The 19865-nt window shown below is 46.9% G+C and overlaps 5 protein-coding genes across 5 annotated transcripts, besides 1 other annotated feature; 4 read left to right on the forward strand and 1 right to left on the reverse strand.

Annotated features, from left to right (window-relative positions):
* Window positions 1-306: 306 nt before the first annotated feature.
* Window positions 307-333: a microsatellite.
* A 4-nt stretch (window positions 334-337) lies between these two features.
* On the forward strand, window positions 338-3177 carry FPSE_02363 (uncharacterized protein; the record flags this gene model as incomplete). The annotated part of the gene is made up of 7 exons (XM_009255482.1): window positions 338-806; window positions 856-1079; window positions 1128-1556; window positions 1606-1888; window positions 2395-2778; window positions 2833-2871; window positions 2921-3177. 7 exons carry the CDS (start codon window positions 338-340, stop codon window positions 3175-3177), a joined length of 2085 nt encoding a protein of 694 aa, XP_009253757.1.
* A 1945-nt stretch (window positions 3178-5122) lies between these two features.
* FPSE_02362 (uncharacterized protein) lies at window positions 5123-6340 on the reverse strand (the record flags this gene model as incomplete). The annotated part of the gene is made up of 7 exons (XM_009255481.1): window positions 5123-5338; window positions 5392-5436; window positions 5495-5608; window positions 5663-5766; window positions 5825-5866; window positions 5923-6129; window positions 6190-6340. 7 exons carry the CDS (start codon window positions 6338-6340, stop codon window positions 5123-5125), a joined length of 879 nt encoding a protein of 292 aa, XP_009253756.1.
* A 2441-nt stretch (window positions 6341-8781) lies between these two features.
* On the forward strand, window positions 8782-10132 carry FPSE_02361 (uncharacterized protein; the record flags this gene model as incomplete). The annotated part of the gene is made up of 4 exons (XM_009255480.1): window positions 8782-9060; window positions 9121-9300; window positions 9369-9541; window positions 9592-10132. 4 exons carry the CDS (start codon window positions 8782-8784, stop codon window positions 10130-10132), a joined length of 1173 nt encoding a protein of 390 aa, XP_009253755.1.
* Window positions 10133-12300: 2168 nt separating this feature from the next.
* On the forward strand, window positions 12301-16114 carry FPSE_02360 (uncharacterized protein; the record flags this gene model as incomplete). The annotated part of the gene is made up of 5 exons (XM_009255479.1): window positions 12301-12481; window positions 12702-13873; window positions 14149-14336; window positions 14377-15179; window positions 15243-16114. The coding sequence occupies 5 exons, from the start codon at window positions 12301-12303 to the stop codon at window positions 16112-16114; spliced, it is 3216 nt and encodes a 1071-aa protein (XP_009253754.1).
* A 1525-nt stretch (window positions 16115-17639) lies between these two features.
* Window positions 17640-19593, forward strand: FPSE_02359 (uncharacterized protein; the record flags this gene model as incomplete). Its single annotated transcript, XM_009255478.1, has 3 exons — window positions 17640-17789; window positions 17846-18476; window positions 18530-19593. 3 exons carry the CDS (start codon window positions 17640-17642, stop codon window positions 19591-19593), a joined length of 1845 nt encoding a protein of 614 aa, XP_009253753.1.
* Window positions 19594-19865: the final 272 nt, after the last annotated feature.

Below are 19865 nucleotides of genomic sequence, written 5' to 3' on the forward strand. Positions count from 1 at the left end.
TGATGGGAGCCCCTGGTTTCTCACACCAAACTCATTTACGCGCCATGAATGCTATCAGTATCCAGATACTAAAGATAGATTAGCACTTGCAGAATGTCAGCATCTGTCGTGAAAAGTTCAGCCGTTATCTGTTGCCACTGTCTCAATGATATAGCACCAGACTTAGCGCAACAGTCCAGCTGAAAGAGCCCTGAATTGGTTTAGTCAATCCACTGGAAAACCCCATTTAAAACACTCTCGATCCACTTCTTCGCACTTCGTTTGAATTCCCATCTTGCATGCCCAATTCCGAACTTGTCAAAATCCACAACAACAACAACAACAACAACAACAGATCATGCCCCGAGGACGCAGGGGCTGTTGGACATGTCGCATTCGACACAGAAGATGTGACGAGTCATCCCCTGAATGCAAAGAATGCAGTACTCGAAGTATTACCTGCCATGGATACGACATTGATCCGCCACAATGGATGAGCAATGACAAGTTACTGCAAGAAGAGCTTCGGCGTATCAAAGGTGCAGTTAAGGAGAATTTCCGACGTGTCAAAACTATCCAGAATCGCCAACTTGCTCGATTGACGGCTGAAGAAACACAAGCATCGCGTGCTAAACCAAGTTCTCAATCGCTAGGTGACCAAGTCCCCAATCCAACTCCAGTCGGCTCTTCAACTACAAATACCATATTTAAGGAGGCTCAGTACTTGGTACATTACCTCGACTACATCTTTCCGATTCAATACGCCTTTTATGTCGATGCACCGCATCAAGGTGGCAGAGGTTGGCTCTTCTTCCTTCTCGAGCGAAGTACGGAATATTTGTCCCGCGTAGCACTTGGCTTCTGACTTGTTAATAGACGCACCGCTTCGCAACGCAGCACTTACTCTTTCTGCCTTCCATCAACATACCTTGTCACCATATCATACTGAAAGCCAAGAGGACGAACTATTGAAATACCATACCAAAGCACTTCAAGAACTTCGACATGTTGTCCGCCATCGAGACGTTGGCGCTTCCGCCGACAACATCGAGGAATGGCTCAAGTTTCTCGCTGGCGGTATGTTCTTGATCTCTTTCGAGGTAATGTTGCGGCCTATGCGTACTCGACTGTACTCTAACTCGATATAGGTTTTTCAAGGCGGCACAAACCACTGGCAAGCCCACTTCAACGCTCTCGTATCTGTTATTCAGAACCTTACCTCCTCCGATTTCGACTTCGACGCGTCCGACCCTTCGAGTTCCGACTTTGACTTTCAACGAGGGATGAATACTGCGCAAAAGTTCCTTCTGTCGAATCTTGTCTGGATCGACATACTTGCGCCACTGGCTACGGGAACTGCACCGAAACTGCCATACCATGACTGGCTCAACGCTGGTAAGATTGACATGTCAAGAGTCATGGGCTGCTCAAACTGCATCATGATCGCAATTGGTGACATGATGGCTTTGAGCTCAGAAGCTAGCACACTGGATGGCGATGATTTGGGAATCGCCATCAGGGGGTTGGAAAAGCGCATCATGGGTGGAATAGACGCTGCTTTGGATGGTGCATCATCAGTCTGTACCTCTCTCCTCCCAATGAAAGTTTGCTAATCGGTCCCAACAGTTGACTCCAACCAACCGCTCCGTAACCCACCTTTTTGCAACTGCAGCTCTCGTCCAGCTTTATACTATTGCCTCTGAAAATGGCATCTCATCACCAGATCCTCACACCGCAGTGTCTCGAGTCATCGAAGTATTAAACCACTTACCTCCACACATTTCTTTACGAGCAACGCCATGGCCTTTATGCGTTGCGGGTTCCATGGCACTTCCCCCCAACGAGCAGTACTTCGATGACTTGTTCAAGAAGCTCATGGACAACGCTGAGGCGGGCTTCACAAATTGCGGTACAGTATATAGTGTTGTGAAGAATGCTTGGAAGCAAAGAAGGCGGGATCCGAATAAACTTTGGAGTGCAAGACAAGCGATGGAGGATATGTGTATTTATGCTCTCTTGATCTAAGCCCTTGAGATACGCGAGCTTGTCAATTCTAATGAAATCATATATGAAGTCTCCACATGACTTAACAATGTCTGCAAAGGATCTTTGGTCTGGAAAGATGATCGCGGTCCAACCCTTTCCAGTCTATGGGATTCGGCACTACAGCTTCAACCTCGACTCTTACCTCACCGGGGCCAGGCGGTGAGATAGAGCACCGGTCAACCAATGCTTTCCAGGACCGACGTGGCGAAGAGCAAGGCGACCGAACATCATTTCCGTTGGCTATAGTGAAACAAATTGTATCAGGTAAACAAAGCCTGCAATTGTTCCGATGCAAGTGGCAAAGTGGAATATCTAATATTGTAATACTGTGAAAGATAAGATAACGTTGAAGTCCTAGCACTGACGTAGTGTCTGTTGCAACCAAGATCCTCCAGTACTTTCCTCAGCTAGAGAAACACCATTTTGCGGCTGATGCTCTCTGGCGTGACACATATGTCCTGACTAGTACCATCCGCACATTTTACTACGATGATTCGGTTGCAGCTGAATGGCATATTCTTATCAACAGCCATGGCCTGTCGCGTGCAAGTACTGTCCTCGGCTCTGCAAAGGTCATTTCCCCTGGAGATGGAATCGCCTGGGTTGACTGTACCTTCACCTTTGAGTCATTAACTCCAGCGATTAATTGCTCTGATATCTTGTCATTAGTCCCAAGCCCTGACGGATCGTGGAATATCTGGGTCTTGCGGACTATTCTCGAGCAAGTGACAATGGTTCAGAGGAGTCGTACCTGTAAGACTTGATCGCTTAGATGTATGAACTTCCACTGACCATGCCTTTTACTAGTTGTGCTACCAGCCGAATTGATCGAAGAGCGTTACGTTAGTTAGTCAACACGCGTTTGCACTTTAAGCGACACATATTAACAATTCAGTCATTTACAATGATAAGATCCCTAGTGAGGTCAGTGACCGAGCCATGTTCAGTCACCCTGTATCAATCGCTCGCCATTTGTCATCCGGGGCCTTTCACGCTATGACCAGGCCACAGCCAGAGCGATACGAAGCCTTGGAACGAGCTGGCTTCAAGGTTGATCCCTTCGGAGATATCCAAGACGCTGTCAATATTCGTCTCGGTGGACACTACATTAATGTCGGAACGTCAGCCAAAATTGGAAAAAAGCTGGTATGAACTACATTATCAGATTGATGGATACCACTGTCTTATATCTCTTATATCAATGTCAAACCCGATGCCATCGCGGAGAGATACACAGAATCTAGACTTAGGTTCTCTGATAGAACTGAAATCAACGCTAGAATTATTGCCCTTGCCTCTGGTTTCGTTGGTAATCTCCGTCAGTGTGTTGAGAGTATTCGGATCAACAGTCACCAAGAAAGCCGGAGACTGTTTTGGAGTCAACAACGAAGGCGAAGTTCTGGGAGCTTTCAAGCCTCTTCAACGTAAGTGTCACTGTTCTTTTCGAAATAGATGCATGCTGACTCGACTTGTTGGAAACAGAACCTGGATTGTGGTACTTGGGTGGTGCTCTTGGACAAGCTCGGTACTATTCTCGTTTTGTTGCTCTGTCTATCAAAGCGGATGTGATTGGCGATCCACTTCCTGTTTATCGTGATCATGTATTTGTAGCGTAGTGACATTTGAAGCTTAGGATAGAAGCGGTTAGATTGATAGTACAATTTGCTAAATAAATACAGTTTTAAGTCTTGAAAGATCATGCCTCATAGTACCCAGAGAGGTAATGACTCTGAGACTAATTCTGCTTCGAATCGACAAAAGTCTAAAGTCAACATGATAATCTATTCAAGACCTTCATCATATCGTAATTCGTGTCCTGTGGTGAAGACTAGCACCATTACCATACTGGATATCTCATTACTCCTGTTCAACTGCGGTTTGGTCTTTTTCGCCTTTCGTTTTATTAGACAAGACCACAATCTTGCTCTCTTCCTCGATTCGTTCTATCGCATAAAATAATTGTCGCAAGCACAGACTAGCATCATGTTTCGGTGGTAAGATCAGAAGCAGACACGGTGGTTCATGTAGCGCTCGCTGGACTGCTATTGTCCCGACCATCTGGGTTGTTGGTGTCGACGCCGGGTTTCTTTGGCAAATTCCACCAAGGAGCATTGTCGGTCGCCATCATTGACATTCCGCAAGTGCATGGCAAAGTGCAGCAGATAAACGTCCAGACGCCAGCTCGTTTCACTTTGACGTGGGCTGGGAAGAGGTGTCAGTGGCTAGATGGCAATGGAATTGATACACAAAGAACGGACCGTATCTTGCATAGTACTTGATCCAATCTAGAATCGTTGGCTTGGCCATATTGTAGCACAGCTATTAGTAGAAGGGATTTGGTGAAATTATATGGACATTCCGGGAAAAGTGGGATATGTATTCTATTGACTAAAGGAAGAAAGAACATAAATAAGAATCAAGCTAGGACTATCCATGGTACGCTAAGCTGATGTCATCAACTGCATCTGGAAATTACAATCCCCACCGAACATCCCTACGTCACAAACAAAGTAAGTCAGACACTGGACTAACCGGATCAAGTGGCACCTCGCGCTTTACTGGGCATTGGTGACAAAACTGGCTTGCGTCGCTGTAAGAGCCTCGGCGATATAGACAATGAGCATAGTTAGTAACGAAACGATGCGGGCAACAAAGGCGCTGTATGTATAGGTATGGTGGTGGATTGCTCCTAACAACATGTGTGGCTGCAAGGTGGCTCATTTGACATTCTCCAACGTATTGAAACAGGGCATCAATGGTCTATCTCTCATTAGGGTATGGACAGCTATCAATTCTCATCTTTGACTCTGTAGGGTTATGACTAAGAATGCAAAGATGGTTACAATACGCCAAGCGACCACAGTGAGACAAACACGCAGGTTTCAATTCCAGCCTATCACACAATCTACCGAAAACAACACCAGTGGAGATGCAGTGATTTACATCCCTACGACATAATTTACAAAAATAAGTAACCCAGCGAGCCGTTTGCAGCCGAAGAACATCATTCTGTTCGATATTGGATAAATAGATACAAGATAACCAGGTGAAGACTAGCTTCCTTAAATACAAAGTACTACCCATATCAGGTAAGCGGTTACTGAACACATTGAGCATAAAAGTCGTTTGTCGCTTTGCAAGTTCCAGTAGCACAGCACTTAGGGCCTGTCCAGCCCTGTCCGCCACATTGGGCCCAGAGAGAAGCACACTGTCCAGGTTGAGTGGGTTGAGCAGACGGCTGTGTGGTAGTCTGGAGGGTGGTAACAGGGGGTGTACCACTATTGTCACCTCCACCAGCACCGTTGCAAGAGAACTAAAGTCACAGTGAGTTAAGAAAGACACAAATTTGCTTCGCGATTCACTTACCACTGAAGGGCCAGGAATGGTGTAGCTGTTGAAGTTGGAATAGATCTATGCGAGAATTCTTAGTTCACTCACTTCTATAATTGGATATTAGATGTTGACTTACATTGGCCGTATATCCTGGGTCTGTCTCCTTGAAGGCACCGGGAATCTTGACTTGGGAACCAGGAACAGTGCTGCCACCGCCATTAAGGTTGATCTGAGCACAGCTGATGTAGAACTGAGGGTTCCAGTGTTAACTTTGCAATGGTTCGAACGTGTTTTATGTACTGACCTGAGGGAGACCCGCTGGGTAAGGGTTGTGGATACCCATGCTCTGAATGCGCAAGAGGTACTCGCCGTTAGGGATACAAACGGGGAGGTTAAAAGTATAGCTGACTGAAGAATAAGGTTAGATCAATCTGTAATAGTATGACTTCCTGACTGTTGAACTTACGAGTCATAGGCCAGCTTGAAGATCCACCGTTGAAACTGGGACCTAACAGTATTTTATTAATTATTTTATCCTCAACGCGCAATTTTCTCGAAGCATACCGTAGTCCTTGATCTTGAACCAAGTACCGCTACCGTCGTAGGCCGAAGCAGACCCAGGGGCTTTGGACATGTATACAGAGATGGGTCCCTGATGATAGACAGCTGTGTCGAGGGTGAAGGTGATGGAATTGCCAGCCTTAACGGAAACTGTTTGGGTATTGGTTCCCGATGCGCCGACATTGCACCGCAAGTCGTTGGAGGCCAGATCTACAGAATCGCATCATCAGTATACTACAGTCCCAGGCAGACAGGACTCAAGTCTCATACCAGTAACAGGAGAGTTATAGTTGGAGTTCTGTCGAATGTACTGGAACACCGGATACTTTGTTGAACCAACTGTCAGCTGCTGGAAGATGTAATGGGCGGATGCGCTTTGCATCAAGGCCAGGGTGGCCGCAACTAAACCGGCAGTCTTCATGATGACTCGTTGGATTGGTTTATTCGAAAAGAAGCTGAGAAAATAATAACCGATATTGTCAAGTTTGGCATCATGGCCAGGAGCGAGGTATAAATGAACATCGATGTTGCAACTGCACGGACCCGTCTTACAAGTCATGGTCCAATAGAACCAATCCTCTGATCCTCCACTATTGATTGAATGGTTGCAATTTGTCAAGTGATTGTTCTCTAGGTCCGAACGTCCAAGAACGGAAATATAGTTGCAACGTTAAGCATGTCACAATCCTGAAATGGATCGCCTGATGAAGCAATATCAATTGTCTCTCCGCATTAACATCAGTTCATTCCCATCTCACAGCTTCGGCCTCTCTTCTGTATAAGTTTCAGTGAGTGATCCGGCATCGACTATGGCATGAGTTTGTTTCCTACATCAACCAGCTCTTGTTAATTTTCATTCTACAATATATATACGGAGTACCTCAAATAAAAGACGACAAAAGCCAAGATGGTGTTGAGCGGGTAAATACAGCACCCAAGTAACATATTCAGGGTAGGAAGAGTCACATCGGAGTGTCATGTTCCGTGCTTGTTTCAGAAGCCAGCCATCCAGCCAACGTCGAAGTGCTTATCCGGGATTTAGGCATTTACAACTTGTGTGCATCATGATTCTGCCTGTGGATTCTGTTAAATAACAGCTTCTCACTTACCTGTCTGCCCTTCTTCATCTTCTACACCATATTTGCGAGCACAGTCTTCACGTAGTGGGTGTTTTCATTCGCCTTTGTGTGTCTTTTCGTTCAATCCAGCGCCCAATCCCAGTGAATCCTTCAACCACATGGCATTTGAAAAGCATGCTACACATGCAATGATCGATAATTAATCAGTTATGGGTCATACCCAGCCAAACTAGGGTGACTTCTCACAGGCAAAATACCTACAGATACCAATTCGGCTTTATTTTACACCGCTATCACAATGTCTTTCATCAGATCAGATGATTCAGAGGTATTCTGTAGCAGTAATTATCGGTCCGACTCTTCCATCACTCACATAAAATGTTTGTTTCCTTTAATCTCTCGTATTGTATCAACCGCGAAGGACAAATGAGATGGTTTCTTTCCCTTCTACAGGGAAACGTAAGATACCTTGGACCTCTATCCCCAAAGGTATCTTTATGGAACTCAGTAGCTGAATTATATCCGACTCTATAATTTCGATCAACCTGAGGCTTGTACCTGGCAGTAGATGAGTTCGATGGGGGCCCGATTTAACGTGAAGGTTAAAGACTGGGATGCTACTGCCCGCAATTACTGATGTCAACGACATCTACTATTTTGTAGAAGAAAACACGGGATAGTTAGCTGGGTTGATAGTATTAAATACACCACTGAGAAGCTGGAGAGCGAGGGAAAAGGTCGGTGTTAAACTTTGGATATCACGTGATGCTATCAAATACCCTACATTGCTCAGATTAGCTTTTAAACGCGAAGTTTAACCCAACTCTGACTAGGACAGGAACAAGGCTAATGAATACCCGCGACTTCTTCTATGGCAGGTATATGAAAGTAGGCTATTTTATCATTCAATAGTACTAAGTATGGTAGTCGGGAAATAATCAGGAAGCTAAGATAAATTGAGATCACTGGTACTTAAGCTGAATTGATGTCTTGGTAATGAAGATCGTCTCATGAACCAGTATCTATAAACCACAGGCTGGCCACCAAACTGTCTGTGCATCTGGAGATAGTGCAACATTGGCGAAGACTTGATCCAAAGTCCACATGTGTGCGGCATTAACCTAGAGGCAATTTATTCTGACTGTAAATAGTTTGTCATTTGCAACGTCCTGAGCAATTGTAGCACGTTGACAGCCTGAGCATCAAGTAAATTTCCACCAAGTATGCACAGTAACAACTGTACTTAAACAGTCCTGCGGTAACAGGTCGCATAAGTTCAGTTGCTCTATACGATATGATAACGGGATTCGTTATAGAAATGAATGCCGAACAATCTTGGCAATTGCTAGCTGAATGCAAAGGTTCCTCTCAAAAGACACAGCCTCACTCAGCTGAAGAAGTCATTCTAGAGTTTTAAACTAGGGTTATGCACTATATTGCAGACACTATGTCTTAAGACCTAACAATTAAAGATTAGCTTTAGGTTCTGCTAGTTGCAAAGATCCATAGACCTTTTGCAATAGGAAGGAGTTTTGCTATCTTGGGGATTGGGCCGATCCCTGCCAGGGTAACCTCCGGGGCCTTTTGATCCCCTGGACAGTTAACCAGGATCATTCACCTTCCTAACCGAGCCAGCAACAGACGATAGTGGGACCTGGAGACCTTTTGCAAGTCTCCATTAATGCGATAAATGTAGTATAAGAAGTGCGAACTTGCCAACAATTGAATTGGATTCCAAGCGCATTGCAGTCTTTCCCTACATCTCAATATTTACCTACTCAAGATGCGTATCTCAACTATCTCTTTCGGTCTTCTTGTGGCTGGCTCTGCCACAGCCACTATTGAGAAGCGGGCACCGCTTATCACCCGAGATGAAAGTGGTATCGAGGGAAAGTACATCGTCATGATGAAGCCAGCATCCGGTAATGAGATCAGCACTGCACGCGTCAAGTCAGCAGCCAAGGCCGTTGATGTCAAGCCTGATATGGTCTTTGACAATCTGGGTGGATTTTCTGCGAGCTTGTCTGCCCGCGATGTGGAGGACCTACGCAACAACCCCAATGTGAGTATAGATACATCTTGCAGAATGGCTGTCAGGACTTGACTAATCAAATACGTCTAGGTTGCATATATTGAGCAAGATTCAGTTGCCAGGATCTCTGCTGTCCAAAAACAAGCACCATGGGGTCTTGCGCGAGTTTCAAGCAAGACGACTGGCGCGACACGATACACATATGACGATTCGGCTGGCAAGGGCACGTGTGCATATGTTTTGGACACTGGCATTGATACCAAACATCCTGTATGTCCTTCTCTTATTTTTCATGATTACTTCTATCATTTCAAACTCGTTTATCTGACATCACATAGGACTTTGAGGGTCGCGCCGAATTCATTGCCACTTACGTTGACGACATTTGGGTGGATGATCACGGCCATGGTACCCACTGCGCTGGCACAATCGGATCCAAGACATACGGAGTTGCCAAGAAGACTAAGCTTTACGGAATCAAGCTCTTCAACTCCACTGGAGAAGGAGTTGCGTACGTCTAATCCCTTTGAACCTTTCGATGACCCAACTGACGAGTTACAGATCCTCCATCATCGCTGGCATGGACCTGGTCCTTCGTGATGCCCCCAAGCGAGACTGCTCCAAGGGCGTTGTTGTAAGCATGTCGTTCGGAGAGATCCCTTCCAAGGGCATCAACGACGCTGCTAAGGCCCTTGTCAACGCTGGCTTCTTCGCCGCTGCAGCTGCTGGTAACGGAGACGACAACGGAAGACCTCTAGATGCCTCAGGCTTCTCACCTGCCTCAGAGCCTAGCATCTGCACCATTGGCGCGACAACAAAGGATGACACTGTCGCTACCTTCTCCAACTATGGCAAGGTTGTTGATCTTTATGCTCCCGGTGTCGCGGTTCTGAGCACATGGCCCGGAGGTATTACCCGTTCTATTTCGGGTACATCTATGGCTACTCCTCACGTTGCTGGAGTCGCAGCCTACTTCCTTGGTCTTGGAAAGTCTGCTGCTGGACTTTGCGAGTATCTCCAAAGTATCGCGCTGAAGGATGTTATCAAGGGCGTTCCTTCAGGAACCAAGAATCTCTTGCTCCAGAATGGTCAGGCCAAATAAGGAAAGAGCCAAATTATGTAAATAAGAATTGGAACATACCTTTAGTTTAAATTTAAATGTAGCTACTTTGAAACTTACTTCTTATTCTATCAGGCCTAAAATTGCCTGATGTTTCAATTGTTCTATCAATAAACTAAATTGATAAGCCATGTGATTTATTACCTAATGATGTGAAGTCTCAATATAATTTGTTAGGCTTTTTGATGACATTGCCGCAGTCATGACAATGCCTGATGCGGAACCTCCATGCGCGTGAACATCTGCGCCACGTTACCCAGCATGTGCTGGTTTACTGAATAACCCTAGCATGTAAGCATCGCCGTTATCGGCCTCGCTTGTGTCCAACCGACCAGGCTGGTCCTTGCCAAGCCACCATGACTCGTTAGCATCTTGTTCTGTTCCACTTGGCCTCGGTTAAACGCCACAAACAGCGCGACAACAGGTTAACTGCTTCATTTTCCCTGTTATCTCTTATCTCGAATAAAGATTAACGCCCCCTTGTCATGTCCCATCTCCAGATCTGGTACCCCGCACTCACAAGTTACCTTCTTCTGGCATACGCAGACTTGTACTTAAAGCCACAGCTGTATGATTGCTTTACCTCAACTAAACTATTGAAGTTTCTGGTCACGATGTGGCGTTATATGTTTCTATTGTCTCCCACAGCTGAGGCCCAACTCATGCAGTTGTCGTCTTGAGGAGACTAACTTTTGCTTGCTACAAACACCAATGTCTTGAGAAGATCCTCGTTCAAAAGTATCACATGTAACTGATTGACATAAATGCGAATAAATGACATGGAAGGTGACGCGTGACCTATTTGGACCGCTTGTCATTCGCTTACTTGCAACCCATTCTTGACGGATGTATTGGGTTGGGTGATTTGCGCTGCATTTGTATCGATGGTGATCATGTTGTCAGATGCCGATTGCAAGATGATACTGCAAGCCGTCTTCCGACTCTCTGATGGTGAGGACATTGATGCGTTATGTTTGGATACTCTCAAAGACTCGGATTCTACTCCGGCTCATCCTCTACCCTGGTTGCATATCTGGATTCATTGTACCGTCACTCGACGTTAGAGTCGAGTTGTAGGATACGAATAATTTTGGAACTTCTGAATAATCTCGTTCAATCACCTCACAATGTAATTGTCATTCATGCCCACCGACTCCCAATCACTCCAGAGCCACACCACACAACAGAATGGCACAGCGCCCAATTACTCGGCGATGACGAGACCAACTCGAGAAACATTCTTGACGCTTCGACTATGCGATGTACTTCGTACCCAAAATCGATCCTGCACCTGGCGAGCTTGGACTCCTACGCAAATGCAAGAGGGTGCAATCACTAATAAACAAACCCCTTGGTAACCCTGAGCTTGTTAAACTGTTTGATCAAAGGTATCTACGACATCACCATGTCTTTGCAAAGCAATCAGGTGGCCTGTTTGACATGAGCGATTGCCATTACGTGTAGAGACGAGCAATGTGTAAATGATCAATAGAGAGAAACGGAATGTGTGCAACGACAGTAGAACGTATGGATAAGCACTAAGCCACAGGTCCACGTACCAGTCTGTTGGTTCCAACACATTCGGACTAACGATGCCGACGCTGAAAGTTACTTGCCAACAAAAACGGTGCGGCCTCTTCTGGCCGTTGGATAACGGCAGCCCGGCTCCCAGACAAAAAGTTAAACACCACAGGAACTCAGACTCCACCTCGTATAAAGCCGTTTTGACTAATGCATGAGATCCTGATGTGATAGATTGACTTTTGCTTGCAGAGCTCCAATTGTCTGCGAAGATGTCTCCAGATCATGATTGTATGGTAGCCAAGAATAGACATCTGTTGATAGCTTCACAGTGGCCAAGATGAGAGTGTCGGCTATCAATAAGTGCACACCAGCACATCAACGTCAACCTGAACAAAAAGCCCATTTCCACCTTTTCGCCAGGCAAACTTGAGACATCATGTTCTCATTAAACTATTTGCTGCAGAGCCGATGAACCGCTGTCCCTTTCACCCACCTTGGACTCTCCCCTTCCACCCATTTCGTAGTGCGATAACTGAACCAAGACTATTCGGGTCATGATGCCGGCCATCCGACCAAACTAAATCACCTCTTCTTTCCCCATTCGCTTCAGTGGACCATTGGTTACCATGTTTGGCGGCGCCAAGCCGTTCGACAACCCATTGGCGTTAGATCATATTGACCCTCATGCTTTGTTTGTGTGCATGCTTCCACTTCATCTGACCAACTACTCGGGATTCTACCCCATCAAGTCTGTTTGGGTATCTCTGGATGATCTCATTATGTCACTTGTCTGCATGCACGAGTCCCGTATGCAATGACTTCTATCCTTTTCTGGATCGACGATGGGTAATTTGAAAGTGTGTGTGTACGTATGTGTGTGTAACGGATAGCGGAAGCATCGGGCTGGTACTTGAGATGATGAGTTGATATAAAGATTTCAGCTGTTCCTAATTGCTTGTAACCTGCTCTCTATCCCCAACCCATTTTCGTTCGCTGAAACATTCGTTCAATATCTTGATCATGAGAGGCTTCCTCTTCCTCGGCGTTGCCTTTTTGGGCGCGGCGAATGCCAGTGTTGTTGACATTAGTCGTCACCAGCCAAGGGACGTCAAAGCCTTACCTCGGGCCTACAGTGACCCAGTATTCCATGAGGCTCGTAGCTTCTCTGAGAGGCGTGACCAGCCTTCCAAGCCACAAGCTGCTACTAGTGCAGGCGATAGGGAGGAGGATGATCAAGATACCTCTCAATCCTCTGGTTCTAGTTCTGGTTCTGGTTCTGGTGCCTCTTCCTCCCATGGTGGCAGTTCCAACAAGAACAATGCTGCTGCTGTTCAGCCTCAGTCTGATACTTCCCAATCACAGGGCGGTGGCTCAAGACAGACCAAAAACAATGATGCTACCTCTCAATCCCAAGGTGGTGGCTCTGGAAGGACCAACAGTAATGCTGCTGCTGCTCAACCTGAATCGGATACTTCCCAATCCCAGGGTAGTGGTTCCGGAAGGCCCAACGGCAATGCTGCCGCTGACCAACCCGAGTCCGATACTTCCCAATCGCAGGGTGGTGGCTCAGGTCAGAGCAGCAACAACGATGATTCTAATCAACCTGACACTTCTGGCTCTCAATCCCAGGGAGGTGGCTCGGGGCGAACCAAAAGCAATTCTGCTGCTGCTCAACCAGAGTCTGGTAACTCTGGATCTGGAGATGGTACTTCAGGCAACGCCAACAAGAATTCTGGGAGCTCTGCACAGCCCAACTCTGACGATTCGTCGTCGGGAGATGGCTCTTCTGGTAATGCGAACCAGGGTAATGGTCAGAGCAATTCTGCTTCACGCCACGGCTCTGATGCTTCGAATCAAGACGACAATGCTTCAGATAACACCAACCAAGACCCTGTGGTCTCTGCTCCTTCGCGGGGTAAGAGCAATGGTAATCAACAAGATACCGTCCAGGCTGCCGCTCCCACCGATGATTCCGACTCTGAAGCTCCGGCTCGGTTTGTAGCACCTAAACAGAATTGGAGGACTACTCAGCAAAACCAATATCCGCCTTATCAGCCGACTCAAGTATGGCCTACTTCGAAACCTACTCACGTATGGCCTACTTCGAAACCTACTCACGTATGGCCTACTTCAAAGCCTACTCACGTATGGCCTACTTCAAAACCTACTCACGTATGGCCTACTTCAAAACCCACCCAGGTATGGCCGACATCTCAGCCAACTTACCCAACTGTACCGACAAGCATGCCTACTCAGCCCACAAGCATGCCGACTCTCCCTACAAGTAGGCCAACTCAACCAACTTCAATGCCGACTTTCCCAACTAGCATGTCAACTCAGCCGACTTCAATGCCGACTCTTCCCACGAGTATACCTACCCAGCCAACTTCCATGCCAACCCAGCCGACGTCTATGCCCACTCTCCCTACGAGCATGCCGACTAAGCCAACCTCAATGCCTACGCTCCCAACTAGCATGACAACCCAGCCAACAAGTATGCCTACGCTGCCGACGTCCATGCCCACTCAACCCACGAGTATGCCAACTCAACCGACTTCAATGCCAACCCTTCCCACAAGCATGCCTACCCAACCAACTTCTATATCCACTCAGCCAACTTCTATACCTACTCAACCGACAAGTATGCCTACTCAACCGACAAGTATGCCTACACAGCCGACAAGTATGCCCATTTCATCTAGACCTACGAGCATGCCTACCCAACCAACTTCTATGCCAACTCAGCCAACTTCTATGCCTACTCTCCCTACAAGCATGCCCACTTCGTCAAGGCCTACGAGCATGCCTACTCAACCGACGAGTATGCCTACACAGCCAACAAGTGTGCCCACTTCATCTAGACCTACGAGCATACCCACTCAACCGACGAGCATGCCCACTCAACCGACAAGTATGCCTACGCTCCCTACAAGCGTACCTACTTCATCCAAGCCTACAAGCATGACTACTCAGACTGTACCTACGACCACCCGGTCCGTACCTACAACTACTCAGTCTATGCCAACGACTACCAAGTCTGTCCCTACAACCAGGCCAACTCAGACTATGCCTATTACTACAAAGCCGACCAAGACTGCCACTGTCACCAGATCCAGAGTGACCACTGAGTACACTACTTCAACTGTATACACTACAACTGTTCGTACGGTTACGGAATGTGGTCCATATGTCACCAATTGTCCTCACCCTCCTTATGTAACAACGGAGACTATCGTTGACTATACCACCATTTGCCCTATTACCGAGACTATTTACCCTCCTCCAATGACTACTGAGTACACCACTTCAACTGTCTATACCACTTCGATATACACAATCACTGAGTGTGCTCCTTGGGTCCACGACTGTGGCTACATTCCTTATGAGACAACTGAGATCATCCCCATTTACACCACTGTTTGCCCCATCGATTACGAGCCAACTCCAGAACCCCAGTGGACAACCTCAACCGTCTACACCACATATTATCGAACTGTTACGGAGTGTGAGCCTTATTGTCCTGAGACACCATACGTGACATGGGAAACTGTTCCTATCTACACTACAGTCTGTCCCATTGATGAGGTGGCCCCGGCCCCTACCATGCCACCACATCATTACGAACCTGAGGAATGCATGACTGAAGAGCTCTCAACCAGCTGGTCCGCTTCCACTGTCTACACAACCGAGGTCAAGACCAAGACTGATTGTGCTTGGGATGACACATGGTGTGACTATGGTTACCCGTATGTCACAACCGAAGCTGTCGTTCTCTCCACCACTCTCTGCCCAGAGGTCATTACGGAATGGGTGCCTTGCCCGACGTATCATCCTCCACCCCCACCTGTTGTTGTCACTTCCACTTCAACTTTGACATACTACACTACTGAGTATTATGTCATCACTGCTTGCCCGCATAAAGTTGACTACTGTGACATCGGGCACAAGACCTCGACTGTTTACGCAACGGCCACAACATGTTACACTTTCACTTACACTACAACTGTTCCCGAGACTACCTACACCAGAGTCGTACCTCCAACAAGGACTCTTTCCACGGTTGTTGTTTCTACCGAGACTGGCTACAGTAGCAAGACCAATACCGTCTACTACTCCACAACTGAGACCTGGGCGACCTCTACCTACGCAACCCAGTCGACTGGAACTTCCACGTGGATGACCCAGTCTATACCCACCTATCCTACGTCTATTAAGCAGTCTTCCACCATTGAGCAGCCCAGCTCTATGGAGAAGCCCACTTCTGTCGATCAGCCTAGTTCTATGCCACAGCAACCCACTTCTGTTTATCAACAACCTACTTCCATGCAGCAAAAGCCGACTTCTGTGTATCAGCAGCCTTCGGTTAATGCGCCTCAGTCCATGCAAACTACTCCTTCTACTATGAAGTCTTCAGGCTCAGATTCTCCCCCCTCTCATTAAAGCGATATCACACAATTGTTACAGCTGGAGATGCCAGAGTTAGATTTTTGTGTTTAGAACAGATTGCGTCGATGCTTTCGAGCTCATTTTCTTTGATGCAAGATTGAACTTGTTTCTATGAGAACAATGATGGTACAGTCATTACGATCTTGTCTCGTCCTTTATTACCATGTATACATTCTCTCTCAATATTTAATTCATACTATCATTAAATTCTTGATCTGAATTGTTGTGACGTTGATGAATTGCAATTGTCGCTTGGTTTGCTTTGTTAAGATGTTTCACATCTGTGATTGTCTCACTGCAGGGTATGTTGCCTCGACGCCGGATGGAAGTTTGCAGGGAGAGATTTGTCGCAATTCAACTATGAGACGTATGGTCCATTGATCAGAAATTAATGGATACTCAATGAAGGCCCTTGGGGTTTATTGATTGATTTGTTGGGATGTAGAGGTCAATCATTTACGATGGGGAACAATCAGCGATTTCGAACGTTAGCTGCCCTGTTCCGCTTTTTACCTAACAGTCATTAAAGCAGATCATTCTACGGATTCTCTCGGGTATCAGACCACAAGGTAATTCGCTCAAAAAGTATGATCCAAATACCATGATCTGAAACCCATATTTTATCGCCTGCATGTCCAATTGAAAGCTTCTCTTGATCACTCAAAACCAACGCCCGTAAAGACTATGCAACTTGGACAGGAATTTCTGATCCAAAAAACAGGCAGAAAAATAAACAGAACAACAATTGGACAGAGTCTCCGAGTGGAGGCGAGCCAAGACTCTCGGTTACTGTTGCTAAACCAAATGGAGAGATTCAAACCCTGCTCAAGTTGTGGGGAGTGGGCGGGGATTATTGCAAGGCCAAAGCTTGGTTTTGGACAAGAGATTCAAGAATTTCGTTGCCTGGAAGCCACTCTTTTCTCCGCATGTATCGGTCTATGGGATATGTCCAGTGACCAACCTGTATTGTCCCTCAATGGAACTCAATAGACCTCAGAAGAGACTACGTTTTACTACGCAACTGAGCAGACAATGGTCCGAGACTGGATAACATTGCGGCGTTTGATGATAATCACAAACATCTCTGTATGAGGAAGTGATAATCATGTGAGAAAGGAATGATCCCACAGTACAACCAACAACCTTGTCAGCAGCGCTCAAAAGTCCTGATGGGGTTCCACGACCCGCCCTTTGTAATTTCAATGTCTCTGCGAACCAATAAACCCATCAAAACTCTCCGCATTGATCCCATGGGGTAACACTACGTTGTGTCGTCATCCCCACATCCCCCAGCTCCAAACAACCTTGGCACAGGCTAGCCAAGACTGTTAACTTGCTGCCTGGGCTTGGCAGGGTGGGAAGCTTCGGCTTGCCAAGTTGAGCCCTGAGGGTTGCCAGACCACCAGCTTTAAAAATAAGCTTATATATACAGGGCTTATGTCTGGAGTCCTTGATCATCATGCTGCAGTCCTCCTCCTTCTAGCACTCCTCAGTACTGGAAGCAATTTGGTGATTCATCATGGCCGACAAAGACATCTCCCCCAGTCGTTCATACGATGACAAGAACGCAAGCTTCCCTCCCGAGAAGGGCGGTGCAGAGGTTCTAGAGCACGCTGGTCAAGGCCGCCGTGGTTCCACTGCTGTCAACATTGTCCAGAATCCTCTACAGGTTAGACTTTATCGCTTGACATCAGATGCATATGTATTCTAACTCTTACCTCACAGAGCAAAACAAAAGAGCAAACTATTGCCGACGCACGCCTCTTTGCCGAATCGAATGGCATGTCCGAGCACGCCGACCTTTTCGGCAGAGCCGCTCTCATTGCCCGTGATCCCGAGAGCTTCGAATCGGTCGACCTTCTCGATGATGAGCGAGCGGCTCTCATCTACGAAAGGGACCACAAGTGGCACGGGTCAAAGATGCTGTGGTACTCAATTGGCCTCTGTGCTGTTGGTGCTGCGACGCAGGGTTGGGATCAAACAGGTGCCAATGGCGCCAACCTCTCATTCCCCAAGGAGTTTGGCATCGATGGTACGGGACGCGATGAGTGGATTGTTGGTATCATCAACTCCATCATTTTCCTGACCGCTGGTCTGATCGGTGCTTTTATTGTCGATCCCCTCAACCACTACTTTGGCCGACGTGGAGAGATCTTTATCACAGCCGCATGTTTGACTGCTACTCCCATTGCATCTGGATTTTCCAGAAACTGGCAAGAGCTCTTTGCCATCCGTTTCATTATGGGAATTGGTATCGGTGCTAAGAATGCTACTGTGCCTATCTATTCTGCAGAGATGGCGCCTGCTCGAATTCGAGGTGCCCTTGTTATGTTCTGGCAACTTTGGGTTGTCATCGGTGAGTATTTCTGACAACACCGCCATTGTATACATTGACTAACAATCTCAAAGGCATCTTCCTTGGATTCTGCGCCAATGTCATTGTCAAGGATATCGGCGACATTGCTTGGCGACTGGAGCTTGGTTCAGCCTTTATTCCTGCCTTTATTCTCATGATCGGCATTTACTTTTGCCCCGAATCACCTCGTTGGCTGATGAAGCATGGCCGAATTTCTGAAGGATTCGTCTCCATGTCCAAGCTTCGTGCCCATCCCATCCTCGGTGCTCGCGATTACTACTACTCGTACGTTATCTACCACGAGGAGCTTCGCGAGAACGCTGGTGCTGGTTACTTCCAACGTCTCTGGGATTGTTTCGCTGTCCCCAGAATTCGAAGAGCCAACTACGGTGCCAGTACTGTCATGTTGGCTCAGCAGATGTGCGGTATCAATATTATCTCTTTCTACAGCTCCACCATCTTCAGAGAGGCCGACTTCAGCCATGACCAAGCCCTCTACGCATCCTTGGGCTACGGTGCTATCCAGGTCGTCTTCACTATCCCAACTCTCTTCTTGATTGATACCAAGGGACGAAGATTCTTGACTCTGGCAACATTCCCCTTCATGTGCATCTTCCTTCTGGCTGCTGGTCTTGCTCTTCTCAACAACACTGATAACCAAGCTGCTAAGATCGCACCTGTTGCCCTCTTTGTGTACCTTTTCACCATCGCGTACTGTCTTGGAGAGGGACCCGTTGCCTTCCAGTATTCAGCCGAGGTCTTCCCCACCATCCAGCGTGAGCAGGGTATGGCATGGGCCGTCTGCATCAACAACACCTTTGCTGGAATTCTAGGACTGACTTTCCCCCGAATGAGGACAGTCATGACTCCTACCGGTGCCTTTGGATTCTACGCCGGACTCAACCTCATTGCTTGGGGTATGATCTTCTGTTTCGTCCGTGAGACTAAGCAGATGACTCTTGAGGAATTGGACCAAGTCTTCTCTGTGCCTACCAGCCAGTTCCTCTCCTACGAGACCAAGGTTTGGCTTCCCTACATGTTCAAGAAGTACATTCTTCAGAAGAAGATTGAGCGACCTCCTCAAATCATTGAGAAGAGTGAGAAGACATTCGCGTAAGAGTGAAAGAAGGAAGGAATATGCACATTTAGAAATGTGTATATTGAGTTAGTTGGGGCTTATTGATACCACGCCACAGAGTTTTGGCACAATGTCATAAAATCTGTGGCCCTGATAGCTGTACATAGCAATAATATGTATAATGATTTACCATTGTTCGCTTGTTGTAAGACTCGGCAAAACTCTGCTGTGATGTAAAATTGTTCATCGATTCATGATACCATATTCGCCATGGCACCAGTTGGTCTCATATGTACCTAGTAATAAATCCC

Source organism: Fusarium pseudograminearum, chromosome 2, assembly GCF_000303195.2.
Source record: "Fusarium pseudograminearum CS3096 chromosome 2, whole genome shotgun sequence".
Taxonomy (NCBI): domain Eukaryota; kingdom Fungi; phylum Ascomycota; class Sordariomycetes; order Hypocreales; family Nectriaceae; genus Fusarium; species Fusarium pseudograminearum.